Raw genomic sequence first — 22236 nt, 5'->3', positions numbered from 1 at the left:
ATGGTTCTTTGAAAAGATAAAGTTACAGACGTTTAGCAAGAATCTCACCTACACACACACACACACACACACACACACACACACACACACACATAGACTTAAATGAAAGAGGAGATGGTATAGCAGATACCATGGTACAAAGAGACACTATGAACAATTATGCACCAACAAATTGGATAACCCAGCATAAATGTATAAATTCCTAGAAATGTACAACCTACCAAGACTGTCATGAGGAATTAGAAAATTTGAACAGAATAATTAGTATTAAGAATTTGAATTGGTAATCAAAAACCTCCCAATAAACAAGTCCAGATCTGTTGGCTTCAATGGTGAATTCTACCAAACATTCAAAGAAGAGTTAATACTAATCCTTCTCAAATTCTTCCCCAAAATAAGAAAACACTTCCAAACTCAGTTTACAAGGTCAGTATTACCCTGATATCAAAACCAGACAAAGATGCCGCAGGAAAAGGAGATTACAGGTCAACATCCCTGATGAACATGCAGAAATTCTCAGTAAAATATTAGCAAACCAAATTCAGCAATACGTTAAAAGCATGAAGCTCCTAAGAGAAAACATCGGTGGAAACATCCTGGATATTTGTCTTGGCCATGATCTGTTTTTGCATTTGACACTAAAAGCAAAGGCAACAAAAGCAAATATAAACAAGTGGGACTACATCAAACCAAAAAAATTCCGCACAGTGAAGGAAAACACCAAAATGAAAAGGCTATGAAATGGAAGAAGAATATTTGCAAATTATGTATCTAATAAGGAGTTCATATCCAAAATACATAAAGAACTTCTACAACTCAATAGCCAAAAAACCAAAACTCCAATTAAAAATGGGCAGAGGACCCGAATAGACTTTTTTCCAAAGACATGCAGACAGCCAACAGGTAATTATCAGGGGAATGCAAATCAAAACCACAATGAGCTATAACCTCACACCTGTTAGGATGGCTAGTATCAAAAGAGAAGAGATAGCTCGTGTTGGGGACAGTGTGGAGAATAGGGAACCCTCATGCTCTTTTGGTGAGAATGTAAGTTGAGGCAGCCACTGTAGAAAATAGTATGGAGGCTCCTCAAGGCATTAGAAATACCATATGATCCTGTAATTGCATTTCTTCATATTTATTTAAAAGAAATGAAAACACCCAACTCAGAAAGATGCATTACATCCCCATGTTCATTGCTACATTATTTATAAGACGCAGAAATAAACTATTGATGGATGAAGAAGCTGCAATACGTATATACAGTGGAAGATTATTCAGCCGTAAGAAAATGAAATCGTTGCCATTTGTGACAAACAGATGGACCTTGACAGCACTGTGCCAAGTGAAACAAGTCATCAAAAGACAAATACAATATGATCTCACTTGTATGTGGAATCTAAACTCATGAATACAGAGAATAGGTTGGTGGTTGCCCGAGGCAGGGGTTGGGAGTGGGTAAAATGAGGGAAGGTGGTCAAGTGTACAAACTTGGACTTATAAATTATGGGGACGTGATGCACAGCATGGTGAATGTTAACAAAAGTGTGTTGTAAATTTGAAATTTGCTGACAGTAAATCTTAAAAGTTCTCACTACAAAAAAATTGCAACTGTGTGATGAATGTTGTGATGATCTTTTTGCAATATGTACAAATATTATACTATGTTGTATAGCTGAAACTAATAATGTTATTTGTCAATTATATCTCAATTTTACAAAAAGAAGGAACAGTCGAAGGTAATAATACTCAGTCAAATGGGGACTGGGGACTGAAAATCCCCATTGAATTTATATGGTCACTTGAGTGCTATTTAAGTGGAAGTCTGAAACTCAACTAGACTAGATTAGGAAGTGGGAGCAGATGAAGAAATAGAATAGTGAGTACATGCAACTCTTTTGAGAAGTATGACTGTGAAGAAAGGTGAGATAGAATTCACCAACTAGAGGGAAATGTGTTCTAGGAATGGGTGAGGCTTGCTGGCAGCTCAGGCTTGATGGTGGGAGCTTGATATGAGAAGGGAAAGAGGAATAATTAGTAGAGTAGGCTTTAGGGATTGGGTTGCAAACAAGGGTGGAAAGGATTGATGTGTATGGGAGGAGAAACACCTCCCTAATGAAGTCAGAAGGGGCAGGAGGAAAGGATACTGCTGGGGTGTGTTTGTTGGCTTACTTAGCACAAGCACATTGAAGGAATTCCCGTCCGATGCCTTTGCGTGCCCTGGGTAGTAGGCATGAAGATCCGTCGAAGTGGAGGGGTGGGAAGGTGAAGGTGCTGGGGTTTGAGGCGCATCTGAGCTAGCCGTTCAAAGCCAGAAGAGCAAGGGAGCCAGGCAAATGTAAGATTTCACATTAGTGTTCAGGGGCCATTTGTAATAAATTAAAGTCGATTTCAATCCACTCCCGTTTGGGCCTTTGTGTAACAGCTCTGAGGTGTGCAAACGCAGGAACACTGAGCACGTAGAGCTGGCATCTTCCAGGGCCGCTGTTCTGCCACGGAGATGAGATCAAGAGTGAGAGTTGAGGCTCTGGCAAGAGTATCATTGAAAGACAACATAATTTCAGGGGGATCAAAAGAAAGATGCAAAGAAGCAGAGGGGTGATGGGTAGATAGTCATGGGGCCGTGAACTGGAGGTGCCAAGGACGTCAAGAAAAAAATGGTGATATCGGGAGTGCCAAGCAGGCTGGAAGGAGAGGTTGGTGATGATGGGCTCTCAGGGGTGATCTCGGGAGGGGTTGGTTGAAGCGCACTAGAGATGAGAGGGTGTTTAGAGAGTGGGGCGGGGTGTTGTGTCAGCCACCAGAATGACAGGGCTGTACTCTGGGGAGAGTAGGCCCTCCCTGATAAAAAGCTTTTGTTAATGTTTTTCACACGAGAGTTCACATTTATTGTAATGATAGAATTAATATTTATCTTTGTAAGTACTTACTGTGTGCTTTTTAAAAAATATTTTATTCGAGAGAGACAGAGAGAGAGAGTGAGCACAAGCAGGGTGAGGGGCAGAGGGAGAAGCAGATTCCCCGCTGAGCAGAGAGCCTAAGGCAGAACTCCGTCCCAGGACCTGGAGATCATGACCTGAGCCAAAGGTGGACACTTCGCTGACTGAACCATCCAGGCACCCCTGACTGTATGCTTTAAACATATTAACTAACTTAATCCTTGTAACACTCTATGAGGTTCTCACTATAACAGTCCCCATTTCACAGGTGGGTAAAGAAAGGCTGACGGGCTACTTACAGAGTTAAATCACAGCACTGAGTGGCAAAGCTTGTAACTGGTTGGAATGAAGGCATCTGACTCAGAGCCTGCACTCTTAAAAATTGACACTGTGTCATGATCCCCTGTATGGCCTGGCGTGGAGAATGGCTGTGGTATTATTTATAGCTCTTGCTGGTTACTCAGTTAATAATGCTTTTATTTTCAGATTACTTCCAAAAAACTGGAACTCAGCAAGATCCTTCAGAACCAGTTTCTCCTAAGAAGAAAGAGAAATCAAAGGGAAAAAAGGATCAGACTCACCCTTGTCCAAAAGTTAAGAAGAAAAGGCTTGTGTCCTATGATACAACAGGTAGACAGCTTGTTTGGAAGACATGACATTTTCTTTCAGATAATTCTGTGGTTTTATGTGTGTGAGTAGGACACTGACTTTAGAAGAAACAGTCTTACCGAATTTTACGTGTTTGGTTGCTTAGAGAACTGTTAGCTTTTTTTAAATCTTTTTGAAAACCCAGAATATCAATAGATTGAAAAACATAGATTGACTATGTTCTTAATTAAGAACAACATCTGAAGGTTATGGTTATAGAATTTAAATAAAGTTGTATGGCTTTGTTTTATCCTTTTAGTAAAACTTTGTGGTATATATATATATATTTAATTCTTTTGTGTCTTTTTCTGACACAGGGTTTAACTCCCCAAATAAATAATTCATTTAAGCTGATTTTTCTCATGTTTTCCAGGTTATACTTTCTTTATACCTGAAATCCTTATTTATTTATTTATTTATTATGTTACGTTAGTCACCATACAGTACATCATTAGTTTTTGAGGTAGTGTTCCAAGATTCATTGTTTGTGTATAACACCCAGTGCTCCCCATCACCAGGCTCACCCCCTCCCCACCCCCCTCCCCCTAAAACCCTTAGTTTGTTTCTCAGAGTCCATAGTCTCTCATCATTCATCTCCCCCTCCAATTCCCGCCCTTCAATCTTCCCTTCCTTCTTCTAATGTCCTCCATGCTCTGCCTTATGTTCCACAAGTAAGTGAAACCGTATGATAATATACCTGAAATTCTTATTTGTATTAGTATCTTAAGTTTGACAGGAAAGGGGAAACTTTTCTGTGTTTCACTGATTTACCATGGTCCAAGCCAGATTAGTCATAAAGCTATTGAAATGTAGACTTCTGGACCCCTCACTTAAACAGGCTTCATTTTTCTGAAAAGAAGATAGTCACTATTATGAATGCCTCCGATGGCACAAAACTGACAGGCCTTGTCTCCTCCCCTCTTGGCGAATGTGAGCCACAGCTGCGAGTGCGATGGAACGTTGCTCCTGGATGAGGTCAGTCTGTGTGGCATTTCTGAGGTGTAATAAGGTTGTAAGAGAAGGTTTTCCTGGGTGAGCCTGCCCTAATCTGATGAGCCTTTAAAAGAGACCAGAGCAGTAGCAGATGCCATGCTGGTGTCTTTGAAGGGGAAGATGGCCATGTGTGGAGAGGGCCAATGGGGCAAGGACCCCAAACTAGACTTCTGTAGCCGACAGTGGTACCTGGGCCAACTGTTAGCCGGAACACCGGGACCTCAGTCATGCAGCCACAAAGAAAACGAGTTCTGCCAGCAACCGAGGGGAGCTTGGAGCCAGTGTCTCCAGTTGAGGGGTCATCAGCCAGCATGTCCATGTCAGCCCTGTGAGACCCTAGGCAGAGGACCCCGCTAAAATTTGCTAGGTACCTGACCTCTGGACACTGTGGGATAACAAACAAACAGTTCGCAGTAATCTGTTACACGGCAGTGGAGAGCAGGTACCCAAGTACAGAGAGTAGCTCAGGGCGCTCCCCTCTCTGCTCCCTGTCGACAGTTAACAGTGGCACCAGCTGGCAGTCGCACTCACAGGGGTGACTGTCCATTCCGTGGATGGTTTTATGTATTGTCTACATGTATATTTGTCCATGTGGGAGTTTAAAAATTTGTGACATATGTTTTGACGCTCCTTCCTTCAAAAGCCAGAGTGGACTCATTTCTAACTAATGATACAGTGGATGTGATAGATTGCAGTTGTACAAAGTAGAACATGGTGGAATGATGCCGTATGCCCTCCAGGACGAAGTCATGAAGTCATGATAGGCCTAGAGAGATCCCTTCTCCTGTGTGCTCTCCTGTGACACACGTACGTGGCCCTATAGAGGCATCCACTGGGCAAAGAGCTGAGATCCCTGGCATATTAGCATGTCTGTGTGGGAGAGGGTCCTCCAGCCCCAGGAGAGCCTTCAGTATTTTGATTGCAACCTCATGGGAAACTGAACTACTCACCCGTAGAAATTGTGAAAAAAAATTTTTTTGTTTTAAACCTCTAAATTTTAGGACAGTTGCTCCCACATCAGTAGACAACTAATACATCCATAAAACATGTGGCAGTATTTTGTGCAGAAGCACACACCCTGTTGACCAGAATAAGCTGGATGGGGAAGAACACCCATGGTACAATTCCACTTCTATAGAGTAAACACTAGGCAAAATTAATCTCTAATCTGAGAAAGCAGGATAGTGGTGACTTTTGTGGGAATGGGCTGAAGTGGTAATAGTAACTGGGCAAGGTTCAAGGCGGACATCAGCAGTGCTGGTGATGCTTTCTTTCGTGATGGGTGCGCTGGCTCCAGGGTATATTAATGTCTGAATGGTAATGTGTACCATCCGTATGTATGTCATACTCCAGTAAAAGCTTTGAAATATGCACGTATGTGACGTTTTATTGTGTCCTTTTGAGATCATTCATGTTGATAGGCGCTTTTGGAATTTACTCTTTGTCTCTTTCTTTTAAGATGATTCTTTGTCTAGAATGTCCTTTTTCTCTTTTTGCCCCCCTCAGTCCTTATGTTAAGATTGATATTTATGCAACTTCTATAAGCTCTCAGTGAGGTCCCTAGTCTGCTGTGACCCTTCTCCTTGGAGCTAACACAGTACTTACCAGCAGTGCGGCTCATTTGACAGTTTTTATATATTATCTTTCATTAGGAAGACACGGTCCCATGGTGGGATAATATCAATTACACTCTGACTCCAAGGTAGCAGAAGTTCTGTTTTAAACTTTTTTTTTCTTTTTTTGGAGAGAGAGTGAGTGAGGGAAGGGGCAGAGGGAGCGCGAGAGTCCCATGCAGATTCCATGACCAGTGCAGAACCCAACATGGGCTCTGTCTTAACGACCCTGAGATCATGATCTGAGCCAACATCACTAGTCAGACACTTAACTGTCTGAGCCACCCAGGTGCCTGTTTTAAACTTCTTAAAAGAAAGGTTTTATTTTCATCGTAAAGATACGTGATTTTACCCTTAAATGCTGGAACTCCTCCTTAAGCTCTATCTTCACTGTCATTCCTGTTGAAGATTCTGTCTGGTGATAGTGCTTTTTCAAAGCTGTGGATTAGAAGGGGAGGGCACTGGGAGCCCAGCCCAGTGTTCACTGATGAGATTTCATTGCGTCTCTAACAGCAGATAGAGGCTTGTGTCTACATTGACAAAATAAATGTCTTTATGCTGCTTTTTTTTTTCCATGGTTTTTTTCTGGAAGACTTTCTCTTGAAAGTTGTGATTTCCTGACCTTACTTCTGGTACCTATATTCTTGACTCACCATGAAAGTGGAATACAGGCTAGTCTCTTCGTAGTTCTGATAGAAAGAATTGCTGTCCTGGCTCACATCATGCACCCAGCGTGCTAGGACCGTGCCTCACCCTGCCATGTTAGGTGCATATTGGATTGTCTCATTTTAGTAAATACCTGTGATTTTCTTTCTTTCTTTCTTTTTTTTTTAAGATTTTATTTATTTATTTGTCAGAGAGCTTGAGAGTGCACAATCCGGGGGAGTGGCAGGCAGAGGGAGAAACAGGCTTCCTTCTGAGCCAGGAGCCTGACTTGGGACTTGATCTCATGACCCTAGGATCATGACCTGAGCTAAAGGCAGCTGCTTAAACAACTGAGCCACCCAGATATCCCTATCTTTGATTTCTGAATTAATCTGGCGTTTTAGAAAAATTTTCCCCCAGCATTTTGGAGGATATATACTTTCCCTAAATTTACTACTTATTCTGAAAAATCATTATTTTAAATTTGTCATAAATCACTTCCGTTCTCCAGTGGTCTCTATCAGTTCATTAAATCTGCCAGGTCACCACCAAGAATGGATGCATTAATTTATGCTTTTGCAGTATTGCATAGGAGGAATACCCTGGCCACCAGTGGATATTTCCTAACTTAATTTTCTGCAAGTCTGATGGGTGAGAATGGCTATTTTGTTGTAATTTTAATTTGCAATTTTCTGATTACTAATGGGGTTGAATATTTTTTGGTATGTTTACTGGCCATTTGTCTTTCCGATAAATTGTTCATCTTTATATCAAAACGTTTATTTCTTATTGATTGGTAGGAACTCTTTAAATATCTGATTTTAATCCCTAGCTTCTTACATAGGTTAGAGACATTCTAACTTGATAATTATGCTTTAGATTTATTTATGGTGGCTTTTCTGCTGTATAAATTGCTAAGTTTGAAGAAATCAAATTTATTATTTTTTTAACATGCTTTAATTCTTTTTCAGGAACATATATTTTCTGTAATTTCTGTTTCCACATTTACTCCTTATAACTCATCTATAATTTACACTTGCATATAATTGCATTGTTTTTTAAGTGGCTACTTTCCCATTATGATTTATGAACAGCTAATGATTGCTCTACTGATTTGAAATACCTTTTTCTTGCTTACTAGATTGTCTTTTGTAAATGTTCCTATTTCTGGTCTCTACTTGGTTCTACCGATCTGTTTTCCTGTGTTGTAAGCGCACTACCATGGTTTCAATAGGTGTACGTTGTTATATCCTAATCTGTATGGCTTACCTCTCAGCTAGACATAAATACTTTGTGCTGTCCCTTACATTAGTGTCGGCACCTCCCCTTCTCTCTTCTACACCTAATATTAACTAGCTTCCCTTTCAATTAAGTATTTTAAACTTCTTTCCTGTGTAAGCAACTGATAGGGCCTAGACTAGGGTGAGACAGGTGAGTTGCCTAGAGCACAAGATTAAAAGAATTTACTCTTAGGGTTGTGTAGGACTGTACACTGGTCCTGACTTTGTTTTATATAAAAGTTCAAGTCCTGTTTAGTCCTGAGTTAAGCTGTTTTTATCAGTTAGTATTTGTGATTTCTAGAGAACCAGAAATCCTGAACAACTTCTTAGCATTGTTGGTTTTGTCAGCATGGTTTCTGGGTTGCTTCTCTTCCCATGATTAGTTTTATCAAGAAAAGAAGAAGGGCTAAGAGGACAAGTTGTAGAGCATGGTGAATAAAAGCCAAGAAAAGGGAATGTTTCAAGAAGGAGAGAATTATTAGCTGCTAAGAGATCAAGGAAGAAGGTCTGAGGGGCACCTGGGTGGCTCACTTAGTTGTGTCCAACTCTTGACCTCAGCTCAGGTCTTGACCTCAGGGTTATGAGTTCAAGCCCCACATTGGGCTGCATGCTGGGTGTGGCATCTACTTGGAAGGAAGGAACAAAGGAAGGAGGAGAGAAGTGTATTGCATGAGACTCTTTGGGAAGAATATTTCCACCTTGCATGGTCATCACTTTTTTCCTGATCCTACTGCTTCCACATCATCTTAAGCTTTTATTAAGAAAAGCCTTCTAACTGGCTCCTGTTCCAGGGTCTTCTTGTGACAACTACCTGTGTAATTGTGGAATTAGGTCTTTTGTAATCTCTTTTTTAAATGGAAAATATTATTCCTTTTTTCCAGCTTGTATTAAAATTAAATTTTAAGCTATATTTTCTCTTCCAATTATATAGTCTTTGTGTAAGTAAGTATGAGTTTCCATTTAAATTTTTTCTCTATGTAGAAATATTTGGAATATTATACATTATCCTTAAGTGATGCCCATACTCACACTTATATTAGATCTTTCTTTTTTTATGTTCTAAACCAGAACCAGAGGATGATGATGTGACAAGACATATTATAAGGCTAAGAGAAAAGTTTGGTTGGCAAACGATGTTACCACAGCACTGTTTGGAGCACAAAAGTTCCAAAATTGCAATTCAGAAGATTATTCTAAAGGTATTCTTCTGTTTTATCCAGTTCTGTAATACAAAGGTTAATATTTAAAACTATACCTTAATCTTAATTTCATTCACTCACATATTGTATTAAAATTAGCCATTACTACATTAATATCAAATTACCATCATTGTTTCATGGTAAATGCTTATGAAAGCATTGGGCATCATTTCACTTTAACATTGTGTCCTTGTTCTTACTGCCTGGTACCCAATTTTCTATCTCATTATCTTTGTATTTCTTTATACTTTCCTCTTTGGAGAAGGTTTAGCATGTGCAGGGTCACATGCAGAGGGCACGAGCAGCCATGAGGAGTGAGGTCTGCCTCTGGTGCCCTTCTTCATGACAGGAGATGGAAGATTGGGCAGGATCATAACTACTTTTAGACCCAGGATTCTCAGAGGGCAGTTCCCAGGTAGATCACACCAGCAGCATCTGGGAGCTCATCCATCATACATATTCTCATCTCCACCCCAGACCTTGTGGATCAGAAACTCTGGGGGTGAAACCCAGTGGTCCATACTTGATGAAGCTCTCCAGATGATTCTGATGCACAATTAAGAACCATTGTTCTAGACCAGGGGCCAGCTAATTTTTTCTGAGAAGTATCAGGTGGTATTTTAGGCTTTGCAGGCTCTCTGATCTCTATTGTTATTACTCAGCTCTCTCACTGTAGGGCGAAAGCAACAGGAAACAGATATAACCAAATGGGTGTGGCTTTGTTCCTATGAGACTTTAGTTAAAGAAATAGGCACCTAGTCCTGACCAGAGTTTGCTGATCCCTGCTCTAGACTGTTACCAGGAGGAGAAACAGTCTTTGGATCATTGTCAGAGGCAGCATTAATGTAAAGCAAGGAACCATGCATAACGGAAGCAGAGTTGCCCAGTTTTGCATCTCTGTTTATGTGCTCACTGTGTGGTTTTGGGCAAGTTCCTGACCTCTCTGAGCTTTAGCTTCTTTGAACTTAAATTGGAAATAATAGTACTTAATCTTAGAGAGCTGTGAAAATTAAATGAAGAATGCAGGTGGCCTGGTGTCTGGCATGTAGCAGGCATGGTGGCTTAGAAAATACATTGCTGAGCCAGATGTTGGACTCACTGATACTGGAGGTTTCATTTGTTTATAAAGAAAGGATTGAGAATACGAAAAACTACTTGCTTTTAATTGAAAACCAGTAATTTCATTGGAATATATTATGCTTCTGGTAAGTGGATGATTTAAGTACATACATGACCCATTTGGATAATTGTGTCTACATTAAGTTTCTAGTATCCTCAGGGCACCTGGGTGGCTCAGTGGGATAAAACTCTGCCTTTGGCTTAGGTCATGATCTCAGAGTCCTGGGATCGAGCCCCACATCAGGCTCTCTCCTCAGTGGGGAGACTGCTCCCCCCCCCTCTCTCTGTCTGCCTTTCTGCCTACTTGTGATCTACTTCTCTCTCTCTCTGTCAAATAAATAAATTTTAAAAATCTTAAAAAAAAAGTTTCTAGTATCCTCAACTTCCTGTAATGTAATCAGAACAAAAATGGCTCAAGTGGCCACGTAACTGTAACCAAACCATGTACCATACAAATCATCACCTGAGGCTTATTTCATTTTACTTGTAGTTTCAAACTTGTTCCTTAAGGTTTCCAGGTTCATATCCTCTCAGTGGTCAAAAGAAGACCGTGCGGGGCGCCCGGTGGTGCAGTCGGTTGAGTGTCTGACTCTTGGTTTCTGCTCACGTTGTGTTCTCAGAGTCATGGGATTGAGCCCCATGTCAGGCTCTACGTTCAGTGGGGAGTCTGCTTGTCCCTCCGCCTGGCCCCTCTCCCCCAATAAATAAATCCTAAAAATAAACAAGACAGTGAGCACCTGGGACAATTAGGGAGAAACAGTGACATTCTTCAACGAGGACACAAACTGTTTTAAGAAGTAAAACTGGGTCTGAGATTTTTAAATTCCAATAATGAGAAAGTCTCAAAGGTGAAAAAAATAAATTTCATGTAAAATATTTTCTCAATACGAAGTGGCTGGTTTCTCAGGAATGGCTGGTGAGTAAGAGAGAGGCTCCAGTAATACTACAGGGTTTCAGAGCACAGCTTCAGTGTGACTCGCATTCCCATCTCAACCTGCCCTTCCTGTCTTTGTGACTTTCCCCAAATTGCCTCATTCCTCAAAATATTAACTTGTGCATCTGTTTAATGAGCTAAAATGATCATAAACCCTGTGGGTACTTTAAAAGATTAAATTTAAGAGATTAAATTCTGGTGAATAATGTATACGAAACACTTATTACTTATCAAATTATTTATTATTTACTTCACAAATAGTAGTTATTATTATAATACTATGCCACCATCATTATCAAAACAAATGATTAACACACTCCAAAAGCTTCTGATGTTGGCAGACTGACTGGCAGTGGGGCATGTGTGTTAAAGATACGTTGCCAAGTTCTTTGTGTGAATAAGCACGCATTAGGAGGCATATAGAGGAGTTTTTGTGAATCTTGCTTTACCACAGTGTAAGAATGAAAATTACATATTTTAAATATTTCATAGGATTGATCTTATGGAACTTTGGACATAATTTGATGTTAGTTTTCTTCAGTGATATTACTCTTAATTTTAATCTAAAATTGTTTCAGTTTACTGAGTGATCTGTTGTTCAGCCATTTTATTACTTCATTTGGTCAAGTTAATTAAAATTTTTTTAACCTCAGGAACCTTTAACAGATGATGGAGAATTTGTATATTGCCTTCCTCGGAAAAATCGTCAAATTCTCTATAATCCATATGATCTTCAGGTGGTCTCTGCCCACAGAGCTAGACACTGCAAAGAATTTTGGATTGTTACTGCATCATTTATCTCAAAGGTAAGACAGAATATGTGTTTTCAGCTTTTAGAATCATAATGGAAAAATATTATTCAATTTAGAATATCTTTGCGTGTTTCAGGTAAACCTGGTCATTTGAGGGATAGTTTATATTTAAGATCTTATTTGGGAGAGGGGCGCCTGGGTGGCTCAGTGGGTTAAAGCCTCTGCCTTCAGCTCAGGTCGTGATCTCAGGGTCTGGGGATTGAGCCCCGCATTGGGCTCTCTGCTCAGCAGGGAGCCTGCTTCCTCCTCTCTCTCTGCCTGCCTCCCTGCCTACTTGTGATCTCTGTCAAATAAATAAATAAAATATTTAAAAAAAAATCTTCTTTGGGAGAAACTTAACAGCAAGTTTTTTTCTCTTTTTTTATAGAGATAAAGGTTTAAGATTCAATTTTAATAATTTTTATCTCAAATACTTTACTAAGTGTAGTTTTTTAAATAAAGATTTTATTTATTTATTTGTCAGGCAGAGATCACAAGCAGGCAGAGAGGCAGGCAGAGAGTGAGGAAGGGAAGCAGGCCCCCACGGAGCAAAGAGCCCAGGACCCTGAGATCATGACCTGAACCAAAGGCAGAGGCTTTAACCCAACTGAGCCACCCAGGCACCCCCAAGTGTAGTTTTTTTTGTTTTGTTTTTGTTTTTAAAGAAAACTAGACTACAGGGATTTGCTGACATATAGGAATTATAATAGTTAAAAGAAAAAAGCGTTTTCTCAGGTTTGTCAGAAACTTCATTGCCAGATGTATAAATCCCCTATTACACTCTTACATGACGCTCTGATACTTATCACAAATTGTAATTATAGAATTACTTGTTTTGATCATTTTCTTAGTGTCTGTCTGCTTCCCGCTACTCTCCCAGCCTCCCAGCTGGGAGAGTATTTGAGCATGGGCAGGGCTACACCTGAATGAAGCAGATCTGTAGGTGTGGATGTGGAGATATCTCTGACGTTTATTATCAACTGAAAGTGGGAGGAACAACTTCTATATAAACAAAAATGTGCACATAAGTACATATGTGCTGATATAGGCATACTTTTATTTCCAGAAGAAATTGAAGAAAATGTTAACATTCAGATGGGGAAGAGTGACTCTGGGGAAGGGAATTCCTTGATAAAGTCCTGTGGTTCTTGGTTGTCAAAATAAGGTATCTTGGTAATGGGATTATTAGTCCCTTTGGAACTACTATGCCCCTGTAGTTAAAATTGAGCTCATACATATTACGTTTACAGAAAATGTACAGATTATGAGAATGAAAAATGAACAGATATTTGTGAGAAGTATCTAAGAATGAGGAAGAAGTTTCTCTTATTCATTCTCTATTGGAGCATGAGAAATAGCCTTAGAAAATGGCAAGTATTGAATCAGTGTGGGAAGGGAAATCAAATTTGGGTATAGATGAAGTGGTGGAGGTCATCTATAGAACAGGCTTAATTATGAAAGCAAGTAGGTTATGAGGCAAACATAGGCTTTCTTAATTTCTTGAAAATAGTGCATATTTTTTAAAGAAATAAAGTCATGATTTTTGTGCTTTATATTTGCAGGTTACTAAAATAGGTGATGTAGAAGAAATAGAACTCATACCTACTTTGGAATGGCTTTTAGAAAAAAAATGTTACCATTTATTACAGCAATTCAAGATATTTTCTAATTTTCGGTGAGATAAAAGAAAATGAAACCAATTATTTTTAGTATGGTCCTGTGGAAATAGTGACTGGCTGGTTGATATGTGGGTTATACTACATAATGACATTTTTATGGGGAATATTAGAGAAAATGGGGTATCCTATAGAAGTTTTTTAGGCAAGATAGAGGTGTAGGAAGATCCTGAACTGCCTCCCTCCCACAGACACAACAGACCCACAGCTGTATGTGCAATAATTTCCTCTGGAAGAGTTCTGAGAACTAGATAGACAGTATCTCCACAACAGAAGATAAAGGCAACATGGAGATAGGTAGAGGAAAGAGAGAGACTGGCTCTCATCAAAAACCCCAGCCCTGGTGCAGCAACCCATAATCAGGAAGGATCTTAAAAATGTGGAAACTACCTGAGGAGTAAAGAATGTTGCTCACATCAGGCACCCCAGTCCTTGGGTTCTGCACTAAAGAGAGGAGCCACCAAAATGGAAAACAATGGAAATTATGTCCAGGAAATCCATAGAACCTAGGCAATGGAGAACCTTCTCATAAAGGGTTTGCATGCACACTCAGCTCACCCTGGGACCCAGAGCAAAAGCTGCCCCTTGAAAAGTGGCTGGGCCACGTGTAAAGGAGACCCACTTACTATTTTTAAAGTGAGTGACAGAGAAGCAGGAACATTTTGGGACTCTTTCTGGGATAGAAGTGCTGGCAGGGGCCGTTTTTGCAATCTCATTCTCCTTTGACAGTCAGTTTTGGCAGTCTTTCTATAACCTGAGCACACCCCAACCCCCCATACCACAGGTGCACCACAGCCATCTGAGCAAGCCTCCCATCCATCCCTAGCCATAGCTGTAACCCCACCCCAGCTTGCCAGGTGAGTGCCCTGCCCCTCCAGTGCTACATCTGCGACCTCACCATAGCCAGCAGGGGTGCGTAGCCCACACTTAGCCCTCCACTTGAGCACCTGGCACCAGTGACCAAAGGGGATTGTGCTTCTCAGCCTCACAGATCACCTGCACAAGGCTACTACTTCAAGTTTGGGAAAGGTAGTTGTTTTGCCTAATACATAGGAAAAAACAAAACAAAACAAAACACAGAAAATCAGGCAAAATGTGACAGAGGAATATCTTCAAATGAAAGAAGACAAAACCCCAGAAAAAGACCTTAATGAAATGGCAATAAGTATATTACCTGATAAATAATTCAAAGTAATGGTCAGAAAGATGCTTACCAGACTTGGGGGGAGAATGGATGAACATAGTAAGAACTATAGCAAAGAGAAAATACCAAATGGAAGTCTCAGAGCTAAAGTAGAATAAGTTAATTTAGAAATACACTAAAGGGGTTCAACAGCAGACTGGATGAATCAGAAGAGTGGGTCAGACAGTGAGCTAGACTACAGAACAATGGAATTCACCTGGACAGAGCAGCAAAAAGAAAAGAGTTTTCGTTTTTTTTTTTTAAATGGAGATTACGTAAGTGACCTCTGGTACAATTTCAGGTGGAGTAACATTCTCATTATAGGAGTCACAGAAGAAGAGGGGGCAGAAAAACATATTTGAATGGCTGAAAATTTCCTTAACCTGGGGGACGTAAACAGACATCTATATCCAGGAAGTCCAGAGAATTTCAAATAAGAAGAACCCAAAGAGATTCACACCAAAATATGGTATATTTAAAATGTTAAAAGTTATAGAGAATCGTAAAAGCAACAAGAGAGAAATAACTTGTTACATACAAGATAAACCCATAGGCTATCAGCAGATTTCTCAGCAGAAACTTTGCAAGGCAGAAGGGAGAGGCAGAACATATTCAGAATACTAAATGAAAAAAAAAATTGCAACCAAGAATACTCTACCCAGTAAGGTTATAATTCAGAATTGAAGGAGATGAAGAGTTTCCATATAGCAAAAGTAAGGGACTTCATTACTGCTAAATTAGCCTTATGAGAAACTCTAAGGTGGATTCTTTAAGCTGAAAAGAAATGGTACTAATTAATGACAGGAAAACATGAAAGTGAAAATCTCACTGGAAAAGGTAAATATATAGTGAAGGTAGTGAATTAATCTTTTATAATCATTTATAAAGCTAACAGGTCAAAAGACCAATGTAGTAAAATTAAAACTATAATACTAAGTTAATAGATATACCAGAATATTACATTCAAAAGCAGCAGAATACATTTCTTCTCCCATGCACAGGATACTCTCTCCAGGATAAATATAACATGCTAGGCCACAAAAAAGTCTCAATAAATTTAACAATTTTGGAATCAAGCATGTTTTTCAACCACGATAGTATGAAACTAGAAATTAATTATAAGAAGAAAACTAAGAAAGTCATAAAAACAAGGAGCTTAAGCAACAAGCTACTGAATAACAAAGGGGTCATTGAAGAAAGCAAAGGAGAAATAAAAAAAATACCTCGAGACAAGTGAAAACAAATGTGACATAGCAAAAATGTATAGGGTGTAGCAAAAGCAGTTATAAGAGGGAAGTTCATAACCATACAGGCCTACCTTAAGAAATAAGAAAAATCCCAAACAGCTTAACTTTATACCCAAAGGGATTGGAAAAGAAGAGCAAGTTCTACTAACCCAAAGTTAGTAGAAGGAAGGAAATAATAACGATCAGAGTGGAAATAAGTGAAATAGAGACTAAAAAGACAATAGCAAAGATTGGTGAAATGAAGAGCTGATTCCGTGAAAAGATAAAATTGACACATGTTTAGGTAGACTCACCAAGAAAAAAAGAGAAAGGGCTCAAATAAAATCAGAATGAAAGAAGTTACAGCTGATAAAATAGAAGTCACTATGATAAAATAGAGGTCACTATGAACAATTATGCACAAGCAAACTGAACAACCTACAAGAAATGGATAGATTCCTAGAAACATTCAACCTACCAAGACTGAATCATGAAGAAATAGAAAATTTAGATTTTAATGAGATTGAATCAGTGATCCAAAACTTAGCAACAATGTCTAGAATCTGTTGGATTCATTGGTGAATTTTACTAAACATTCAAAGAGTATTTAATACCCATTATTCTCAAACTCTTCCCCCCCCCTAAAAAAAAATGGAAGAGGAAGGAATGCTTCCAAAGTCATTTTATGCGGCCAGCATTATCCCAATACAAAAACCAGACGACAATACACAAAGAACATTACAGGCCAATTTCCTTGATGAACTTATATGCAGAAATGCTCAACAAAATGTTAGCAAATCAGACTATAAAATACACAAGAAGGATCATCCACCATGGTCAAATGGCATTTATTTCAGGGATGGTAAGATAGTTCAGCATCTACAAAATAATGTGATACACTGTGATATACCACACTAAAAAAATTGAAGATAAAAATCATGGTTATCTCAATAGAGGCAGAAAGAGAATCTGAAAAATTCATTCATTTATGATAATGCTCCACAAAGTGTGTATAGAGGGTGAATACCTTACCATAATAAAAGCCATATATGACAAACCCACAGCTAAAATAATATTCAACCATGAAAAGTTAAAATCTTTTTCTCTAAGATAAGGAACAAGACAAGGATGACTACATTCCCCAGTTTTATTCAACACAGTATTGGAAGTCTTAGCCGCAGCAGTTAGTCAAGAAAAAGAAAAGGCATCCAAATTTGAAAGGAAGAAGTAAAACTGTTTTTTAAAGATGGCATTATACTCTGTGTTAAAGAACAAAGCTATAGGTATTGCAATCTCAGATTTTAAGACATGCTACAAAGCTCTGGTAATCAAAGAGTATGGCACTGGCACAAAAATGGACACATAGATCAAAGGAACAGAATAGAGTGCCCAGAAATAAACCCATGGTTATATGGTTAATTAATCTATGACGAGGGAAGAATATGCAATGGGAAAAAGTCTCTTCAATAGAGGATGTTGGGAAAACTGGACAGCACCATGCAAAAGAAGGAAACTGTGCTACTTTCTTATACCAAACACAGAATAAACTCAAAATGGGTTAAAGACTTGAATGTATGACCTGAAACCATAAAACACTCAGAAGAAAAGTAGGTCATAAACTCCTTGACATTGGTGACATTTTCTTGGATCTGACTTAAAGGCAAAGGGGTCAAAAGGAAAAATAAGCCAATGGAACGGCATCTAACTGAAAAGCTTCTGAACAGTGAAGGAAGCCCATCAGTAGAATGAAAAGGCAAACTACTGACCAGGATGAGATAGTTGCAAATCATATATATAATGAGTTGATATCCAAAAAAAAGGGTGGGGGGGGGATTCATACAACTTGACGACAAAAATAATCCCTTAAAAATGAGCAGAAGGGTCAACTGGGTGGCTCAGTCAGTTGTGTATCCGGCTCTTCATTTTGGCTCGGGTCATGATCTGTGGGTCCTGGGATCAAGCCCTGCATTGGGCTCCATGCTCAGTGGGGAGTCTGCTTGAGATTCTCTCTTTCCCTCTGTCCCTCCTGCTTGTGCACATGTGTGTGCTCTTGCTCTCTCTCTCTCAATGAATGAATCTTTAAAAAAAAAAAGGGAAGAGAATCATTTTTCCAGGATCTACCTGTGGTTGCCAAACAGACACATGAAAAGATGCTTAACATCACTAATCATCAGGGAAATGCAGATCAAAACAAAATAAGGTATTCCTTCCTACCTATCAGAATGATTATCATTAAGATTTCTTGCGGAGAAAAGGCCCTTGTGTACCGTTTGTGGGAATATAAATTGGTGTGGCCACTATGGAAAACAGTATGGAGATTCCTGGAAATACTAAAATTAGATCTAGCGAGTCCCCTTCTGGATATCTATTCAAAGAAAACAAAAAGACTGATTTGAAAAGATACATGCACTCCTTTGTTTATGGCAGCACTATTTACAATAGCTAAAATAAAGAAACAACCACAGTTCATTGATGGATGAATGGATAAAGAAGATGTGATACATACATGCAATGGAGTAGTACTCAGGGGCACCTGGGTGGCTCAGTCATTAAGTGTCTGCTTTCGGGTCAGGTCATGATCCCAGAGTCCTGGGATTAAGCTCCGCATTGGGCTCCCTGTTGGGTGGGAAGCCTGCTTCTCCCTCTGCCACTCCCCTGCTTGTGTTCCCTCTCTCGCTATCTCTCTCTTTCAAATAAATAAATTTTTTTAAAAAATGGAGTAGTACCCAGCCATTAAAAAAAAAAAAAAAAAGAAAGAAATCTTGTCCTTTGTATCCATGCTAAGTGAAATGAGAGAGAGGCAGATACCACATCATTTCACTTATATGTGGAACCTAAAAAACAAAAAAACCTACACTCAGAGATACAGAGGATAGAGTTGTAGGTTGCCAGAAAAGAGAGGTGTTGGAAGGGGAATGAAGTGATTGAGGAAAATTGGAAGGTAAAGATTTCCTAGTTGTAAAGTAGACCATGGGGATGTAATGTACACTCAGTAACATCATGTTAACTCTGTATCGTGACAGACGTTAACTAACTGCTCCTCGGTTCACAGTGTGTACACTGATGTCAGATTACTGTGTTGTATACCTGAAACTAATATATTAATATTGTATGGCAATTATACCTGAGTAAAAAAATTTTTTAGATAAAGTTTGCTCATTTAAATATTAGAACTCCTCATCTTCTTGGATAAATATTATAAGAAAATTATTTTTTATGATTGAATTTAAATTAACTATAATGACCTTAATTTAATTGGCCTTTTGTTTTTCATGCATTTATTCATTAAACACATTTATTTATTTTAAAAATATTTTGTGTATTATTTGACAGCACTATTGGGGAAGGCAGAGGCAGAGGAAGAAGCAGACTCCCTGCTGAGTGGGGAGCCTGATGTGGGGCTCCATCCCAGAACCCTGAGATCATGACCTCAGCAGAAGGCAGACACAACCTATTGAGCCACCACGCACCCCTAAACAAATATTTATTGAGAGCTTGCTAAGAATCTTTGTTCCAGATGCTGGGGATACTCTATTGAACAAAACAAATGATTGGGGGCACCTGGGTAGCTCAGTGGGTTAAGCCTCTGCCTTCGGCTCGGGTCATGGTCCCAGGATCCTGGGATCGAGCCCCACATCGGGCTCTCTGCTCAGCAGGGAGCCTGCTTCCCCTCCTATCTCTCTGTCTGCCTCTCTGCCTACTTGTGATCTCTGTCTGTCAATAAATAAATAAAATATTTAAAAAAAGAAAAACAAATGATTGTCCTGCTCTCAGATAACTTCTAGTAGAAGACATATAGACATATAGATATGTAAAACATCAGGTAGAGAAGGAATGTTATAATGGAAAATAAATCAGAGAATTAGGGAGCTGGACAGCTTGTTGATTCAAAGTCATCATTTAAAAATTTATCTAGTTTTAAGTGACGGGACATGACAGCAGGATTCCTGGGACTGCTGATCCCTCACACAGAAGTCCCAGACTTGTTCTTTTAGTGTTTGTGTCTAGTGTTTTCCTTTGTGTGTAACTGACATGTGATGTTATATCAGTTTCAGGTGTACAGCAGAGTACTTCTGGGTCTCTGGGTGCTCTGCGCTCCCCACAAGGGCGGCTGCCATGTGTCTCTACAGCGCCATTACACTCTCTTCCTGCTTCTGTGTCTGTGTTTCCTTGTGGTCTGCTGCTATCTGCTGGAGGCTAGGAAAAGACAGTAGTAGTATTTTAAATGGTTGCATTTAATATGATAAATGGTTGAAGATCTTTTTTAAGAGAAGTGAATGGATTTGTGGCAGAGAAGGTCCTCACAGAACAGACACTTGCTGGTACTACTTTTGTCCCACTGTTATGGGCCCTGATGAGATGTAATCATGTTAGAAAATGTACAAAGTCTGTGTTCCTGTAGAACTTCCAATTCTAATGCAGGGAGATCCATAATAAGTAAGTAATATGATTATTTCAGCTAGGGATAAGGGCCAGAAAGATAATAAAGCAGAGAAATTAAGCAGAGATGTGTATGTGTTGCTGTTTTAGAAAGGATGGCCAGATATGTGCTGTGTAATCCGAGGCCTGAATGCTGAGAATAGTCTCAGTACAGCTAAGGTGAAAAGCTCCAGGGCAGATCCAAGGTCAGTGTGTATTCAAGGCTAGACGTGGTGTGGCTGAAACACTGGAGAAGGGTGGGAGGTGAGGGAGCTGGTCCTGTGATGGACTGAACCAAAGCATGTGGCAGTGGAGATGGGTCGTGGAGACACAGTTCCGAGCAGTTCCTCTTCGAGAACGTGTGTGACAGCCGCATCTCTGCCAGCCAGGCGGCAGCTTACGATAGTAGGAAAGTACTGTTCTCTGAATCTGTTGATTTAAACTGTCAGTGTTGGGCTTTCCACTGTTGTCCTTGCCTGTGATAAATCCTTGGGGTCCTCTCCACTGTGAGTAATTTTAATTGGTCAAACTTTGAAACACAGTTGGAACTGGGATGAGTCATCTTTTTATATGACATTTGGCATCAGTCATTCCATGGTCAGAATGATTAATTTTCTTAGAAAAGTATAAATTAAAGTTTACTTGGGTTAAAACTGATAAATTCATTTTATTTTAGTTTTTTATATATTTTTAAAGATTTTATTTATTTGACAGCATGAGCAGGGGTAAGAGGCGGAGGAAGAGGGAGATCCAGGCTCCCCATTGAGCAGGGAGCCCAGCATGGGATCATGACCTAAACCCAAGGCTTAATCAACTGAGCCACGCAGGTGTCCCCTTCATTTGATTTTTGAATTTTATTTTTAATATCTTTATTTATTTTTATTTGACACAGAGAGAGAGAGAAAGGTCACAAGCCGGCAGAGAGAGAGGGGGAAGCAGGCTCCCTGCTGAGCAGGGAGCCAGATGTGGGGCTCGATCCCAGGACCCTGGGATCATGACCTGAGCCAAAGGCAGAGGATTAACCCACTGAGCCACCCAGGTCCCCCATTTTTAATGTCTTTTGTAAAGTTTCTTATGACTAACATTGTAGCAAGTAACGGTCCAAGCAGAAAATAAGGTAAATCTGCAGCGCTGGTGGCTTCTGTTGGCTGTGCGGTGTGTGCAGTGCAGGGTGACTCGAGCAGCAGCACCAGCTTCTTAACCTTGGGGACCTGCCTGGAGGTGTCTTCTGTGGCCTGTTGTGGACACACCTCACACTGTCAGTTGGGGGATTCATCTGGGATTCTTTCCAGGGATCTTCTGGAGTCCTGAGGTTCTGTGACTAGAGAAAAGTGAGATAGGAATTTAGCTGGAATGCCTGTTGGGAGCCTGACTTAAGGTCAAGGTGCTAAATCAGAGGAATTTCTGATTTCTGAGGCCTCAGGTGTGCCTGTTTGCGTGACAGCAGCGGGTTCTTTCAGAACTGCTTCTGGCTTCTGGGAGTCTCAGTCAGCAATGAGATGGGATGGTTGGCTTCTTGGGCAGTCCAGACCCCACCAGTTCCTCTTGCTGCATACGGAATCTCACTTTGG

General features: G+C 39.9%; 1 protein-coding gene across 1 annotated transcript in view; it reads left to right on the top strand.

The window, feature by feature from the left end:
• Positions 1-22236, top strand: part of LOC111150822 (dynein axonemal heavy chain 14) — a 319964-nt gene that overhangs the window by 8542 nt on the left and 289186 nt on the right. Inside the window, exons 3-6 of the mRNA XM_022508439.1 lie at positions 3426-3569; positions 9187-9317; positions 12024-12176; positions 13724-13836. Of these exons, the coding sequence (XP_022364147.1) occupies positions 3426-3569; positions 9187-9317; positions 12024-12176; positions 13724-13836 (541 nt within the window). The remainder of the gene's footprint in view (positions 1-3425; positions 3570-9186; positions 9318-12023; positions 12177-13723; positions 13837-22236) is intronic.

Source organism: Enhydra lutris, unplaced genomic scaffold, assembly GCF_002288905.1.
Source record: "Enhydra lutris kenyoni isolate GAN:26980312 unplaced genomic scaffold, ASM228890v2 scaffoldscaffold24, whole genome shotgun sequence".
In the NCBI taxonomy this organism is placed as follows: domain Eukaryota; kingdom Metazoa; phylum Chordata; class Mammalia; order Carnivora; family Mustelidae; genus Enhydra; species Enhydra lutris.
Note: the sequence above shows the minus strand (reverse complement) of the source record. Positions and strands in the feature narration are given on the sequence as shown.